The 16,665-nt window shown below is 37.7% G+C and overlaps 1 protein-coding gene across 1 annotated transcript in view; it reads left to right on the top strand.

Annotated features, from left to right (window-relative positions):
• Positions 1-16,665, top strand: part of ninaC (STKc_myosinIII_N_like and MYSc_Myo21 domain-containing protein ninaC) — a 579,315-nt gene that overhangs the window by 168,082 nt on the left and 394,568 nt on the right. Inside the window, exon 10 of the mRNA XM_090415596.1 lies at positions 6,486-6,602. Within this exon, the coding sequence (XP_090271722.1) occupies positions 6,486-6,602 (117 nt within the window). The remainder of the gene's footprint in view (positions 1-6,485; positions 6,603-16,665) is intronic.

Below are 16,665 nucleotides of genomic sequence, written 5' to 3'. Positions count from 1 at the left end.
ATATAATGCAATTAACACCATATAACTGTAGCTTTTTGAATAGCTTCTCTCTCTTGGCATCTTGTCTTATGCCTTTTCCAGATACACAAAGCTTAAATACTGATCTTTTTTATAGTCCCATGATTTCTCAACTATCTGTCATAAAGTGAAGATCTGATCCTGATAGCCTCTGTTTGGCCTAAATTCAGCTTGTTCTTCACCAAGCTTCTCTTCCACAATCCTTCTCAACCGTTTCTCAAGTATACTTGCATATATCTACCCAGGAACACTCAGTAATGAAATGCCTTTGTAATTCTCATATTCAGCCTTATTTCCCTTTTTTATATATGGGTACTATGAGAGCTCTACTCCAATCATCTGGAATTTGTCCCTCTGTCCAGGCTTTCTGAACTATGCAGTGCAGCCACTGTACGACTTTTACACCTCCATACTTGACCATTTCTGGTCGAATATCATCTACTCCTGATGCCTTTCCACATTTCAGGCTTATGATGGCTTTTTCTACTTCAAGTATGGATATGTATTCTTGACTGCATGCCTGGTCAGTGTTTTTTACCACTGTGCTGTCATCACTGCTTGTTTCTTTTAGCAATTTTTCGAAGTAATTATGCCATACTTCAAGGTTATCTTTTTCTCCTGTTTTCATGTCACCTTTATCATCTCTAATTCCTTTTACAGCACTCTTTCCTCCATTTCTGAGCTTCTTCAACAACCTCCAGAATATCTTGCCACCTTCCTGATATTTATTTTCTATGTTCTTGCCAAAGTCCTCCCATGACTTTGGTTTAGCCAGTTACACAGTATTTAGCTTTCTTACATTTGTCTCTGTATTCTCTAAGATCACAAGCTGACTTATTTGCCAGTAACTTTTGATATGCTTTCTTCTTTTCCTTCACTGCCTCTTTAACTTCCTGTGTCCACAATGGAGTTCTGATTTTTCTATCCTTGCAGACAACCTCACCACATGCCTCTCTGGCTGAATCAATCAATGTTTTCTTCAGGGCTTGCCACTGAATCTCCAAAGTTTGGTTCCTATTGTCAAACTCTTTCATTTTTTCTTGAATAATATTTGTGTATTTTAGTGTACATTTCACATCTGATAGCTGCTCAACTTTTATTTGCTTTAAAACTTTCTTACATGTTCTTCTTTTCAATATGAAATTCAATTTTATCCTGCTCAAGACTAATTGGTGATCACTTCCAATTTCAAATCCTCTGTACACTGGTGTCCTGCAGCAGGGAGTAAACATCACTATCAACAATAACATAGTCAATGAGACTTTTCTTATTCCATGCCTCTTCTCTCCATGTGAATTTGTGCACATTTTTATGTTGGAATATTGTGTTAGTAATAACCAGTCCATGTCCTGAGCAGAAATCCAATAGGTATTTGCCATTATTATTAGCTTTGCTCTTTTCTCCAAATTTTCCACAAATATTTTTGTATGTTTGACAATTATTTCCTACTCTGCTATTTATATCCCCAACAGGACCAACTTTTCCTTTTTCATTGTGTCAGTTGCTTTTTCTAAAGCCTCAAAAAATTTCATCCACGTCTACCTTAGTAGAATCTTCTGTGGGACCATAAGTCTCATTGTCCAGTTCCCGATTCTTATATTTGACACATCACTCTACTCGAGACTGCCTGCCATTCAAGATTAGCCTCGTATTTAGTGTTGAATACTATGGCTACTCCTTCTTTTTCTTGATTGTCATTGCCTGAATATAACATTTTGTGTTTATTGCTCAGAAAGATCTCAACAGTTTTTGTCTTTTTTGTTTCAGTCACTCCTATTATGTCAATCTGATACTTATCCAATTCTTAAGCTAGCTCCATTTCTTTGCCATTCAGACTTCTTATGTTGATAGTATCAATCTTGAACTCTAGTGATGTTGAGTTTGGGCAAGTCTTAGGATTTGTTCCAGTAGCTGACTTTTTGCTGTTTGCCCTGGTTCCCTGGCAAAAACAATGAGGGGGGAGCTTGTTTAACCGGGCGATGCCCTAGCCTGCATGAAATTCTGTCATGTTGTACTGTCATTTGAAATTTTGGTTTAAGCCACATATCCATCCCTTTCCTTATTGCATTTTTATACATTTCCAGGGATGGTTTTTGTTCATATATTCACTCCTGTCTCTTATATTCACAAATTCAGCATCCATATGGGCATTTTTCAATAAATATGTCTCAATCATGTGTGATTGAGATATATTCTTCTTTCTTCTATTCACAAAGTTTTGTGAAACACATTTTCTCAGACTATCCTTATAGCTGACTTTCCACACCCCTGATAGTACATTTAAATGACTTTAACTTCAAAGTAACTTGATTTTCTTCAATGCAAACAAAATGCAATTGATGTTAATCAACAATCTTAGCATTATATTATGCTAACTATGCAATATTATAATACACTAGAAATAATTGACCAGTGAATAATAACTTATGCCAATGTATGCCTGTTAAAAAGCACCAACTTCAAATTACCTAAGCCTTTATATAGATTAAGATTGGAATAGGCCTAAGTTCGATTCTCGTCATGACGGGAGGAATCTTTATCTGGACGATTTTCAATCGAAGGTGAGTTAGCCGATCTTATACAGAAGTAGCAGGGTTTTTCATCTTGCATAACAGACAAATTGGCCCTTCAGAACACACGCAATTTGCAGACATAGAATACTAGTTGTGGTGGAGGTGGGCAGTAGATGGCGTTGATGGAGATGATTCGTAGTAGAGGTTCGGTGTAGTGGTTGAGACAGTTGTAGGTGGCCTCCCGCGATGAGCCTTTGGACTCCTTGGAGGTGTCAGGAATAATAATAATAATAATAAAGTCAATAAGTCCCAGCAACAATATTCATCAGGAGTTGTGAATTATGGCACCAAAATTATATCAAATTAAAATATTTAAAATTAAATTAAAATTAGAATCATGGATGGACAGTTCCAACTTCTGAAACCTTGAAGCTCATACCCCACCACAGACTTGCTGTTTATGACTCAGCTTCTTGCAATGAAATAAGTGATTCTGGTAAGTGATTATGTGACACCTCCTGGGAATGATTGCAGAAAACTTTTCAGTTTGGTTATAAAGTATAAAGTTGACAAGAAATTATTCTTGTTTTAATCCTTTACTTAAGTGTAAGAAAATTAAGTTTATGCATGAAGATTGACTAGTCTACTTTTTTATAGAAGCTGTTGACTTCACACATCAATTGCCTTGGTATTCAAAAACATTATGGAAAGGGCCACTACTCTGATTGGTTTCAACCTTTATTAAGGGCTCATCTTGTCATGTATAATATTAGAATATAATACATGACAAGAATATCTGTTCATTAACGATATAGGGAAGGGTCTAAGTGGGACAGTTCATTTGTTTGCTGATGATGCAAAGTTGGGTAGGACGATAGTGAATGCAGAAGAGGTCAAAGTCTTGCAAGATGACTTAGATCGAATGGAGTTCTGGACTAAGGAGAATGGATGTCAATTTATTGTGACAAAATGTATGGTTATGCATTTCGGAGTGAAAAGATTAGCAGCAGTATACCACATTGGTGGAACTGTACTCCAAGAGATTGATGAGGCCAGGGACTTGGGAGTGTTGGTGGATAGGGAGATGAAGTTTAGGGGGCACATTGCGAAAGTAGCTAAATCAGCTCATCAACTCACTTGGTTGTTGAAAAATACCTTGACAAGCAGAGACAAGCAAGTTATTGTACCTCTGTACCGAGCTCTGATAAGACCTTATCTTGACTACTGTGCCCAGATTTGGTCACCGTGGTTCCTTCTTGATGGGGAGGAGGTGGAGAGGATCCAGAGGCGAGTGACTAAGATGATAGCTGGTCTATGGAATGAACCGTATGAGAACAGGTTGAAGATTTGTGGGTTGAAGAAATAAGTTGATAGGTGGAAAAGGAGATATATGACTGAGACATTCAAATTGCTAAAGGGTTTCTATAGGATTAATTCAGAGGATATTTTTGAGATCAGGACTCATGGTGGCAGAACTAGGAGACACCTATGGAAGCTGGGCAAGAGTGTGGTTAGCAGGGGTGTTAGAGCTGGGTTCTTTACTTTTAGAGTGGTAAATGAGTGGAATAAGCTGCCAGAGTCTGTTGTGGGTACTATGACAGTGAATGAGTTCAAGGCAAGGTATGATAGATACTGTGAGAATGTTGAACAGTTGTGTAAACATGATGTTTAGGGCCTCCCTCGATGAGTCTAAGGACTCCCTGGAGTAGCCCGTAGTAATAATAATAATAATAATAATAATTGTATAAGGTCTTGATCAGGCCTCATATGGATTATTATGCACAGATTTGGTCACCAGTTTTTCATGGTGAGGATATGTTGGAAAGGGTCCAGAGCAGATTCACAAAGGTATTCAGTGGTCTTTGGAATGTGGAGTACAAGGATTGATTGAAAGAATGTAAGTTGCAGACCCTCATGAATAGGAGGAAGAGGTGGGGAGGTTATTATTGAGACATAAGTTTTTTCAGGGGTTGTTATCGGGTAGACATGAAAGAGATTTTTCATAGAATGGGAGAGGGGAGTAGAACAAGAGGCCATTGCTGGAAACCGTATAAGGAGGGTGTGAACAGAGGAGTGAGGAGCAGGTTCTTTGCCATATGGAGGGTGATGGGAGAGTGGAATACATTGCCTGAGTGTGTTGTGGTTGTAGACACATTGAATCAGTTTAAGATGTGGTTGGATGAGCATTGTATGCAATAGTGTGTACCTCCCATGTTGAGTCTCTAAATCCATGGAGGTCAAATGTTAATAATAATAATAATAATAATCAACAATCCAGACACTGTTTCTACCTCTTAAAGTCCTTGGGTGAGAGTAGAAGAGTTCACTTCATGAAGAAATGAACAACCTCATCTTTACCAGATCAAGTCATAAAGATTGGTCACTGCTCCATCAACCAGGAAGTACCAATACTCTCCAAACAGAACTAAAGGAAAAGTAAATCCAAACAGTACTGCAAAAATCTTATCAAAAAAAAGCTAAACCCCCAAATTCTCACAGATACCAAAAAAAAAATAGATCCATCATCTTTACAACCACCTAAATTCCATTCCAGTAATAACTCTAGATTAAATTGATGCAGTCCTCAAACAACTAAAACAGGCAATGCTCCTGATATTGATGTTATCCTTCCAGATTTCCTTACTCATCTTGACCCGAGAGCAAAAACTTGGCTATCTGATTTCTTCTCCTCAATAATAAATAATGAACAACTCCCAAAACTTTATCATGAATCAAATATCTTGCCAAAATCCAAACAGTTAACTGACGATCCTAAAAATATCAAGTATATAGCATTATTCTACACTCCTTACAAACTTTTTGAAAGGACTATCATTTCTAGAATTTCTCCAAAAACATAACCCATCTTACCCAGTGAACAGGCTAGATTTTGAATCCCATCTAAGATGCAAGTAATCTTTAAAGGAGCTTTTCAATTGAAGGTGAGGTAATCAATTTGACTGTTTCCTCCCAGAAATAAAGTGGCCAGGGAACCCATGCAATTAAGGCATACACTATCTCATAACCTTAGTGGCTTTGTAATTCCAATCAACCTATCTCCATTTTTATCTCAATCCAAAAAAAATAAACACACATGGTTTTCTTACCATAAATTCAACTGTCAACTTCTTCAATCATTAATCATTACACTTTTTCAATTATACACTCTTCAGTTATTCTTCTTAGAAATAGCATTTATGCACATATTCACATTATGTTGCAATGTCAGAGAGTATATAACATAAAATCTCATCTTTTCATCTTCTTTGGCAAAAATCTAAAAATCTTTGACTCAATATATAAAACTTTATTTGTTGTCTATAAACAAACAACAAGTTTGTCTGTACTTCTCTCTCAATGTTATTTGAAACATTTAGTTTCCCTTCAATCTCAGTTTTCTCCACTGAAATTTTCATAATAGAGAAGTTACTTCAGCCGAGATTTTATTGTTCACAAATCCAATTGGCTTCCTACATTAATCAATGCTAAGACACCTACTAGGCCTTTAGCAGTGTGTCTCACAGAGCCCTGTAAAATACTCTAACTCTTTGAATGAGGTCATCTGCACTCTCTTAACCACCCTCTTGTCCATGACAACAGCTTTCTTCCAACATTGAAGTGTGCTCCAGTTTATGCAGTACAGTAAATTTTATGCAGTATTCTGTAAGTCTAATAGTATCATGATATATTCCTTTCTTTATTCAACCTGATTTAATTTTAATCATAAAATGCCCTCTCCAGAATCCATTATGGTTTGCATACAGCTATGCAAACATAATGAAAAGGACCCAAGACATTCCAGACAAGTACATTTGCTTTCAGACCACTATGTATCAATACTAAAAGCATCCCAAGGGTAAGTATTTTGTAGCAGTTAATAATTCAGTAAATCTTTTGCCTATTTTACTGTTGATTAGTGACTGTTTTATCATTTTTTATTTTTACATCTTGCAGGATGTCATAGTGGATCAAATTGCACAGCGATATTCTCAAGGACAAATCTATACATACATTGGAGATATTCTGCTAGCAGTCAATCCATTTCAACAGCTTTGCATATATTCTGATTTGGTAATATAGACTTTATTGATTAGATGATTAAATACATTGCTTGTCAGCAGTGCTTTTTTTCTGACAAAAAAAGGTTTCGGTACTCATGAAGATGTTATTACAGCAACTTCCACGCTTTTAACATATCCTCTAATATACCCTAGTCGTCTCTAGATTGCTTCTTGCTTTTGGTATCAACTGCAAAATGACGACCTCAGAGCAGCCATGAGTCCACAAATTTGCTAGGATAGAACTGAGTGAGAGAACGTCCTACTATCCACATGAAGATCAGTGCAGAAGTGGTCTGTACAAGCAGAGATGAACTAGATGAAGTTACTATAAGATTCATCTGAGAGAAACTCCTTTCACATTCACTGGAAGGTATTGCAATTGTGCCCAAAGTGTGTTTTAGAGGTGTATGTCCGGGACTTTATTTTCTTGAAGATATTCACAGAAACCACAAACTGCTTCTCTTTCATTTAAGCGAAATTTGCATGTTAACTTATTAATTTCAGCTTCATCAAATGTCAGATGCTTCCCAGGATTTTCTGGCCAATACTTGTAATCTAAAATCTTAGCACATTCAGGCAAATCAGCATCATCTCCTTCAAGCAGATGCTTTCCGACAGCTTCTTTTAAACTTTTATAGAAAGCAGATGAACTTATTGCAGGACTGTGTCTTTCATTTTTGTGGAGATCAATCCCTTTGAACTTCATGTTCTTCTGACTTTCAAGAGAAATACTGTAGTACTCGCCAGGAGTTTCAATTCTTTCCTTAAAAAGTTGAACACTGTATTCTTTATCTTCCTGTCTGCTTTGTACAAGTCAATATTTCTCTCTAGTAAATCTAGACTTAGTTCATTAAGTTCTTGGAGAGCATCACACATAAGGCCCAAATCAAGAACAAACTCGCATGACGTTATTTTTCTTAAAAGGCCCTCATAAAGAAAGCAATCTGTTTTGCTTCTTCTGCTGTCTTTTTTGCTTCCAGAAAGGTGATGGACGAGGGCTTCAAACTCTTTCCACACACTGCAGAAAAAGTGCGAAAGTTAGATGCAACCCAGCGAGTGCTTAAAATTCTGCCAATTTTAAGAAGTTGAAGTTCTAGAGTCGCTGCATATTACTGTAGTTCCCTAGCATCCTTAGGTGAAGCATCATAAGTCATATAAAGTTTGTCCATGAAACTCTTAGAGCGATTCACTCCTGCGACATTGTTCACAGTGTCACTAACAGACAATTCAAGATGATGGCTAGCACAATGCCAGAAAATAACACTAGGAAACTTCTCTTGCATTAGCCTCCTTACACCATTATGCCACCAAACACCATCACAAGTTACAGACAATAAATACTCCTTTAAGTAATCTTCAGATAATCCTAAACACTAAAGATGACTAATAAAATAGTTTAGAATTCCAATAGCAGTTACATCTGATAATTCAATCAAAGCTAGGAAAAGACTCACAGAAGCCGAATGCTCAGGAAGAACTACACGAACAATAACAAACAATGTTGTTTGTGTTACTTACAGTTGTCGATTCATCAATAAGTAACGATATTCTGTTCTTGGAGTTCACTATATTGTCTATTAATGTTTTTCTCATTTCATTTGCGATATGGCTCACAATGTTAATGCAAGCATTTGCAGAATGATGAATGTCTAGGCCATTAAGTTCCTGTAAATTTATTTTGTCTTCAAAGTTGTTAAATGATTGATTTCACCTCGCAACTTTGTAAGCAGTTCGAAATACTTTTCCTGTTACGTCTTTATTATGAGACAAAGTATTTAGGAAAACTTTCTCTAAGGTTTCGTTTTTTGCTTCAGATTTTATTTTTTGGCATGCTTTGTGTGTTCCACTCTCCTTATGATCGTAAATATTTTTTCTTAATGACATTAACTGTTGTTTGTGAGATTCCCCAAAATGACTGATTTTACCTTTTGCCCACTCCGCTGAAATTTTCGTTTCCATGTGTTTATCGACAGCAAGATTTCTGACATCACAATACACTTTACAGCCCAACATTTTATTCTTGACATGCAACTACTCTTTTCTCTCGCAGAAGTTATTTTTCTGCAAAAGTGTCTAACATTCAGGCCAATCCTTATCAGAATCTGCTTCCTTTTGACCACATGGATCTTCGGTCTTGATTTCACGATCCTCTTCACTAAGCGTATTTTTGGTGCTAGTGTTCTGTTTTACAGGATCACAAGCAGATTCAACAATTTCTGCTTCTTCAGCTTCTTTTTTTACTCATTGTCATAAAATAACCACTTATTTTACAAATTTTGAAAACAATGATTGCACTGATTTAACTTAGATTAATTTAAAACTCACATGAAAACCTCCCTGTTGCAGAATAAATATAGAACTGATAAACTGATATTGGAAGCAATCAGAAGTGAACACAACTTCCTGTTTCCAGTTGTGTAACAACCTATGAAACAGGAAAGCAGGGTAGGAACTTATGAGTAATCAAAACTGAAAATTCATTTCATGAACACAATACCATCTACCTGAATATTTATAAACATTTTGCTGTCAATAAATCGCAAATTTTTAAAAACTTAAAAAAAAGGTGCGGGTACTGCATACCGTTACATACCGCCCCAAAAAAAGCACTGCTTGTCAGTTAAATGAGTAGGAAAAAGCACAAATTGGTTTCATAATTTTTGTATTACAAAACTAGCACACGAGAATTATATTAGGGGTTAACTTAAAATTATTTATAAACAAGAAATAGTAATTTTCTTAGATAGTTATGAACAGGATTTGTGCTTATATATATATATGTGTGTGGAAAGTTTTTTACCTTGGGTATAATATATGTTAAAGATACCAAGCTATTTTAAACTTGGTTTTTACTCCATTTCCCGAGTAAGCAAACAGACAAATAAATCAAGTTTGTGCCTGCAAGTAATGCAAGTCTAAGTGACCTGCAAAGTAGTACAAGTCTAGGCAACTCATGGTAAAGTTAGAATAAGCTCTGATCACTATTCTTAACATTTACCCTTAATGCAAAGCCCATCTCCTTGAGGAGATGTATGATGCCATTCATTAAAGCAAGGGGTCACTACCCAGACTGGTTTCAACCTTTATTGAGGTCTCATCAGTGGGAACGAGGCTAGCCAACTTTACCACGAGTTGCCTAGACTTGTACTACTTTATGGGTCACTTAGACTTGCATTACGTGCAGGTGCAAACTTGACTTATTTGTCTGTTTGCTTACTTTGGAAATGGAGTAAAAACCAGGTTTAAAATAGCTTGGTATCTTTAACATACATTATACCCAAGATAAAAAACTTTCTACATCTATCTCTCATCCTGAGATTTTTATTTAATAAGGTCAAAACACCTTTTGGTAACTTGTTTTGGTAAAATACTTATAAGCTCTCTGTTTCTTCACCTTGGTATTTGCTAGCCTGGCTCCCACCGATCAGACTCAATAAAGGTCGAAACCGGTCTGGGTAGTGGCCCCTTGCCTTTAATGCATAGCATCATACATCCCCTCATGGAGATGGGCTTTGCATTAAGGGTAAATGTTAAGAATAGTGATCAGAGTTTATTCCAACTTTACCACGAGTTGCCAAGCTTGTACTACTTTACGGGTCACTTAGACTTGCATTACATGCAGGCGCAAACTTGACTTGTTTGTCTGTTTGCTTACTTGGGAAATGGAGTAAAAACCAGGTTTAAAATAGCTTGATATCTTTAACATTTATGTATATAAATATATATAATCTAAAAAAAAATTGCTGTCCAAAAGCTAAGGATGAACTACATTTTTACCTGTATATCAAAATATTTTCATGACTAAAGCCAAATGTTGAAATAAATTTCATACAAATTAAATTGCAATACATTTTTGGCAAAAGTTACAAATTTCCTGAGGATATATTGTAGGTTAAGAAATTAATGTACAGTGCTTACAGAAAACTATGCATAGAGAAATATTTCAGTATGGAATATGTCTAAATGAATTGCAATAGTATTGTACCATGATTCAGGGCCAGTTGTGTCTGTTGTATACCAGATCTCAGGGCAATCTTTTCTTCCCATGTTCCAGTTTTGCCTTCCTTACCATACTAGTCACTATCCTGGGCTGATTCTTATATTCTTTATGCCTCTGCCCTCCATCTTCTCTTCTTCTGCAGCTTGTCCTACTTAAGTAGGGTCACTGTTTTTAGTGACTCTCCTTCACATCCTCCTGTCATGGGCTGTAACCACATTCTTCATCCTCAAGTCCTCCTCCACCAGCTCCCTCCATCTCTTATTTGGCTGCCTGCTCTTCCCCCCCCCCTTGCACATCCATCTGCATGACCTTTCTTCCCACATACTCGTCCTCCCTCCTTATCACATGACCAAACCATCTCAACCTTACCTCCTGTATCTTCGCTCCTAAGTTTGTAACTTTCACCATTCCACTTGCATTGTCATTTCTCAGATTATCCTTTCTGGTCACACTGCACATCCTCCTAAGCATTCTCATCTCCGCTACCTCCATCCTGCTAATGTTATTTTTCCTCATGGCCAACAGTGTCCACAGCATACGTCATAGCTGGTCTCACTACTGTCCTATAGATTTTGCCTTTTAGATTGATTAGCACCCTCTTATCGCATATCACTCCAGCCATCTCTCTCCAGTTCCTCCATTGTGCTTGTATCCTGCATCCCACTTCTTTCTCAGCCTCTTCATCCTCTTTCACTGTTGAACCTAAGTATCTAAAGTCCCTAACCTTCCTGTGACATTTCCTTCCAGCTCCAAATCTGTCTCCTGGCTGCCATCCACTTTGTAACACATAGCGCATGCTTTCCTCCATCTTTCCAGTTTATCTGCCACTGCTTCTCTTGATTCTGCACACAGCATGATGTCATCTGCATACAACATTGTCCAAGGCGCATCTTCTCTCACCTCCTCCATCACAGTATTAAACAGGAACAGACTTAATGCTGACCCTTGATGCAAGCCAACTGTCACTTGAAAACTTTCTGTGTCTCTCCCAGGCAGGTCCAAACTCTTGTCTTGACATTTCTGTACATCTCCTGCACCAACCTGACATATTTCTCTGGTACCTTCTTCTCCCTCAGACACCTCCAGACTTCTTGCCTTGTCACTCTATCGTACGCTTTCTCCAGATCAATAAACACTAGATGTAGCTCCTGTTGTTTCTCTTGAAACTTTTCCATCATCTTCCACAATCCAAAGATAGCATCTGTCATCGATCGCCAGGCATGAAGCCAAATTGCTTCTTTACAATCTCTGCTTCCTTCTTTAGTCTTCCATCAAGAACCCTCTCTAGGATCTTCATTGTGTGGGACATCAACTTTATTCCTCTGTAATTCTTACAGTGTTGTGCATCCCCTTTACCCTTGTAAATGGGAAAAAGAGTATTTTCCCTCCACTCCTTGGGTATATTTTTCTGTTGGCAGACTTTTATGAACAGGTCCCACAACAGGTCTTGGAGAAGAGCAAGTGGTCATCTTATGTGTATATGCCCCACAAGTTGGCTGTACAGCAGAGGAGAAAGACAAGTTCTGGAACATGCTAGATGAAGAAATGAGGGAACTGGAAGAAAACAAGATGGTGATTGTTGGAGAGGACTTGAACAGAAACATAGGAAGACAGAATAGGGACTCTGAAAGAATGCATAGCAGCTATGAAGTGGAAATGATGAACCAGGAAGGAGAGAGGATTATGAACTCATTTTTCTGCAAAGAGGGAAGAACATTTGATGACTTTTAGAAGTGATAACAACAGTTCACAGATTGGCTAGACATTTTGACTAGAAAATAACATCTTAATGAAGTAACAAATCGTATGATAATCACAACAGATCAAGTGGCACAGCACCACTGGCTGCTGTGTGCAGACTTTAAAATAAAGTCAAAGATAAGCACCTTTGGAAGATATGGGATGAAGACAGTTAAGTGGTTTCACTTAAAAGAAGAGAGTGTGAGGAACCATTTTAGTGAGAGGGGTGTTAGAGAAGATTTTAGATGGACTAGAAAGTGTACAAGATTGGTGGAGACAATTCAAAAGCAATTCTGAGCTGTGCAATTGACGTGCTTGGTGGAACATCTGGAAAGATTAGAGTGCAGAAGGAGGGCTGGTGGTTGAATAATAATGTACAAGAAGCAGTGACGGCTAAGAGGAAGGCAAAGCAGAACTGGGACAAGTCAAGAGTGGATGAGGACAGAGAGGAGTACAGAGAAAGAAAGCGAGAAGCCAAGAGATTTGTTGTGCAGGCAAAGACCATAGCATATCAAAATCTTTATGATCAATTAGAAACAAAGGTTATCCAATTTATATCAGAGGTATAAAGTGGATAACATATAAAGAGGTATAAAGTTAATCAAGGTATACAACTTGCCATTGCTGCTAATAAACACTCCTTCACTAATTTCTAAGCACTAATGATATCTTGCCCTTCCAATTCTTTCACTCATGGAACTGCCCCAAGCTGATTTCTAATATTATTATAATTATCTGCCTTATAATTCCATGTAAATTCCTTTCTCCTTGATACTTCTGCATGTCTATTCATCCTTCAAGTCAAAGCCACATGGTCTCTCTCTCTCTCTCTCTCTCTCTCTCTCTCTCTCTCTCTCTCTCTCTCTCTCTCTCTCTCTCTCCAAACAGGGATAGGGATGTCATCTCAGTTACTCAGATCTTCTAATGTCATGACCAAATTTAAAACTCTTGAACCTTGTGTTCCTTTTAACTACATGTTGCATAAGGCATTTTTCCCTCAAGAATTCCAGAAATTTCATTCACTTATTACTACTGCAGACAATTTACTCTTCTCAATTAATACTGCTGTAGTTAAAATCTCTTGCAACAATCATTCTTTTCACACTCTCCATGCTCAACTGCCCAAATATCTGCTTTTCATCTTGTATGCTCCCTGGCTTATAGCAACACCCCCACTAGATATTCTGTCCTTTTCACCCTATGCTTCACACTATATGCTCATAAAACCATTACTGCCATAGCACTCCAGATCGTCCACTCTGAGAGGACACAACTAATCACTTACCATAAGTAATACTCCACCAATGTGTTTGCCCTTCCTATCCTGCTAAAAAATGCTCTGCCCTGCTATTTCTAATCTTGTCAGTATATCATCTTTTGTCAACCATATCTCACTGATCCCAGTAATCTTTGGACAGTCTGAGGCTATCAGCACCATCAATTCATCTCCTTTATTCTTGGTATTGTGCAACCATAGAAGCGAGAGCCATCGCTGGCAGATTGCCAAGAAGAGTCAGTTCATGAAGGGGAGAAAGGAATAAGGTGATGTTTGAATTTGTCTCCAACATGCGAAATCCCATGCTTTATATGTAAAATTTTCCAACTGTTGTACAGGCAAAATAGTTACCACTTTAAAAACTAGAATTTTTATAAAAGAAAAGCCAATTTTCTGACATATAATAATAAACACTCAACCCACGAAACACATTGATTACCCTATTATCTGAATGGATTCACCCTTCTGCCATGTACAGAAGTGTTGAGGGGTCTCTCATCTGTGATTGCACAGTACTTACGGCATTTTTATAAGGAAACATCAACCATTGTCAGTGTTTCTATACCTATCATTATTCCTTCCAGACTAAACTGTATTCTACATTACACCATATGTCCTCTCCCCTTCTTCCAAGTAACCAGTCCCACAAGAGGCTACCCCTGCTAACATCGATCCTGATAATGCAGTTTACCTGAACCAACACTTGCACTTTCCCAAAGAACAACATTCTCTCCAGTTGCCTATGTCCTTCCTCATTCAAATGTTGTCTATCTCTTGCATGGTTTTCTTCTATCACGAAATGCATTCCAGGTATCTACATAATTCAAGTCTGTCTCTATTGACACATGCTGGTTATCATACCATTCATTATTGATGCTCTTCTCCTCAGCTCTGCATTATCATACCTGGGTAATACACTCATTATCTTCCCTCTCTCACTCTTCTGCCATAAACCCTCAAGCATTAACCTCAGATCTCTCTCTCACCACCGATTCATATTTCCTCTCAGGTTATTCATACCTACCATTATAATCATCTCATCCACTTTTCACCTCACTTAATTGTTATAGTCACACTATTGTCCATCCAAGCAAACATTCCTCTGGAATTCTGTTTTGCACTCGATGGATCATTGAATTTCCATACATCCCCCCCCACCCCCTGCTGACACTTTCTCTAATTGTTTTCCCACTTACCTGTCTTCCTGTCATCTCCTCATCTGTAGCTTTTACACTATCTCATCTTCCTCTTATTCTCTATCTTCCCCTGATTTTCCTATTCTTTTCCCTTCTGTTATTCCCATAACTCTCTCACTTCTGCTCTTATTCACTTCACATCCATTCTTTCCAGTCTCTTAGTTGCTGGAAAAACTTGGGGTTTCGGGCAGAAGTCCTAAGGTCATCTGCATTAGCCCTTGCATTCTCTGCAGCAGAATACTGTGCCCCTGTCTGGGAAAGAAGTGCACACACTAACATCATAGACACCCAGCTAAACTCTACCATGCACACAAATTGGTGGGACATTGAGAAGCACCCTCCTCCCCTGGCTGCCTGCCCTATCCGACATTGCTCCACTAAATATGGAGAAGACAAGCCTCAATTAAAGAATTTAATAAAGTAATGAGCAACTCACTCCTGTCCCTGCACCAGACTCTCAAAAATCCACTTAGTTTTTGCCTCAAGAAACTCTTTCTGGTCCATGGACGAACTCTCTTCAGTTGCCTTACCATCAACATCTGACATGTAGAGAGAAAACACTGGTCCAACAATCTCCCAACAAATTGCTTCCTGGTTGAAGATCCCTGTGCTCTGCAGCCTGGTTTTGCTCTTCCTAGGAAGATTTGGTCATCTGTCAACAGAATCAGAACTAACCAGGGCAGATGTGGCTGCCTACTACACAAATGAAAACTGTCAGACCACCCTTATTGTAATTGTTCCCCCATAGCCCAGATAATAACTCAGATTGTAAATGACTGCCCAAGGCGCCAATTTCATGGTAACCTCTAAGACATACACAAGGTAACAGATGAGGCCCTGGATTGGCTTTCTGGACTGGACATTGACCTATAGCTGCTTTGCATTCTTTTTGCCATAAGAATAAATAAATAAATAAGTCTCCTAATCTCTTATTTCATGCTTCTGAACTTGTTCCTCATACATTCTACTTCTTTTTCCCTCAGTGCATCTTTCTCTCTCTCTCTCTCTCTCTCTCTCTCTAAACAACCTACTCACACTCGACATTTACCTACCTAACCAACACCATCTTCCAAACTTACCACAGTCCTTAATTTTATATTCTTATTCACATGACACTTATCTTCCTCACCCTTCATCATGCTACTGTTTCTCTTTTGGTTGGCATTCACTTGCTTCTGACATAACACTGCTGAAGTCTTATACTAATTTACATATTGCTTGTCTGCTTAAAATGTAGAAAATGGGAACAGCTCAGCAACATGGAAATTAGTATAAGACTTCAGCATTCTGTGTTATGACATTCAGTGTTATGTCAGAAGCAAGTGAATGCCAACCAAAAGAGAAACAGTAGCATGATCAAGGGTGAGGAAGCTAAGTGTCACATGAATAAGAATATAAAATTAAGGACTGTGGTAAGTTTGGAAGATGGTGTTGATTAGGTACGTAAATGTCAAGTGAAAATAGGTTGCTTAGAGAGAGAGAGAATGCCACATTTCTAACTGTTGGGATGCAATATGACACAAGATCTTGTTGTATACTGTGTCAAATGTAGTTCTTAAAATTTGTGGTGGACTGGGTGAAAATGTATCAGCATACTGAATTGCGGTAGCCACCATTATTCAAACACTGCATAAAGAACACTGACAAAATATACTAAAATATTAGGTTAAAGTACAAATTTGCAAGTGAAACTATGCATAGCCAATATGTGTGTTCTATCTAGATTAGACTCTCTCAATAAATTTATAGTAAAAACTCTAATAAATTATATCGATAATTTAAATTTTTTTGCTGCCAACTCATTATTATGTGCTACTCTGCCCATTTTATTATTATTATTATTTATTTATTTATTTACGGA

This window comes from Typopeltis vanoorti, chromosome 3 (assembly GCF_054136105.1).
Source record: "Typopeltis vanoorti isolate ZY-2024b chromosome 3, IOZ_Tvanoo_1.0, whole genome shotgun sequence".
Taxonomy (NCBI): Eukaryota; Metazoa; Arthropoda; class Arachnida; order Uropygi; family Thelyphonidae; genus Typopeltis; species Typopeltis vanoorti.
This window is presented reverse-complemented; position numbering and strand designations above follow the sequence as displayed.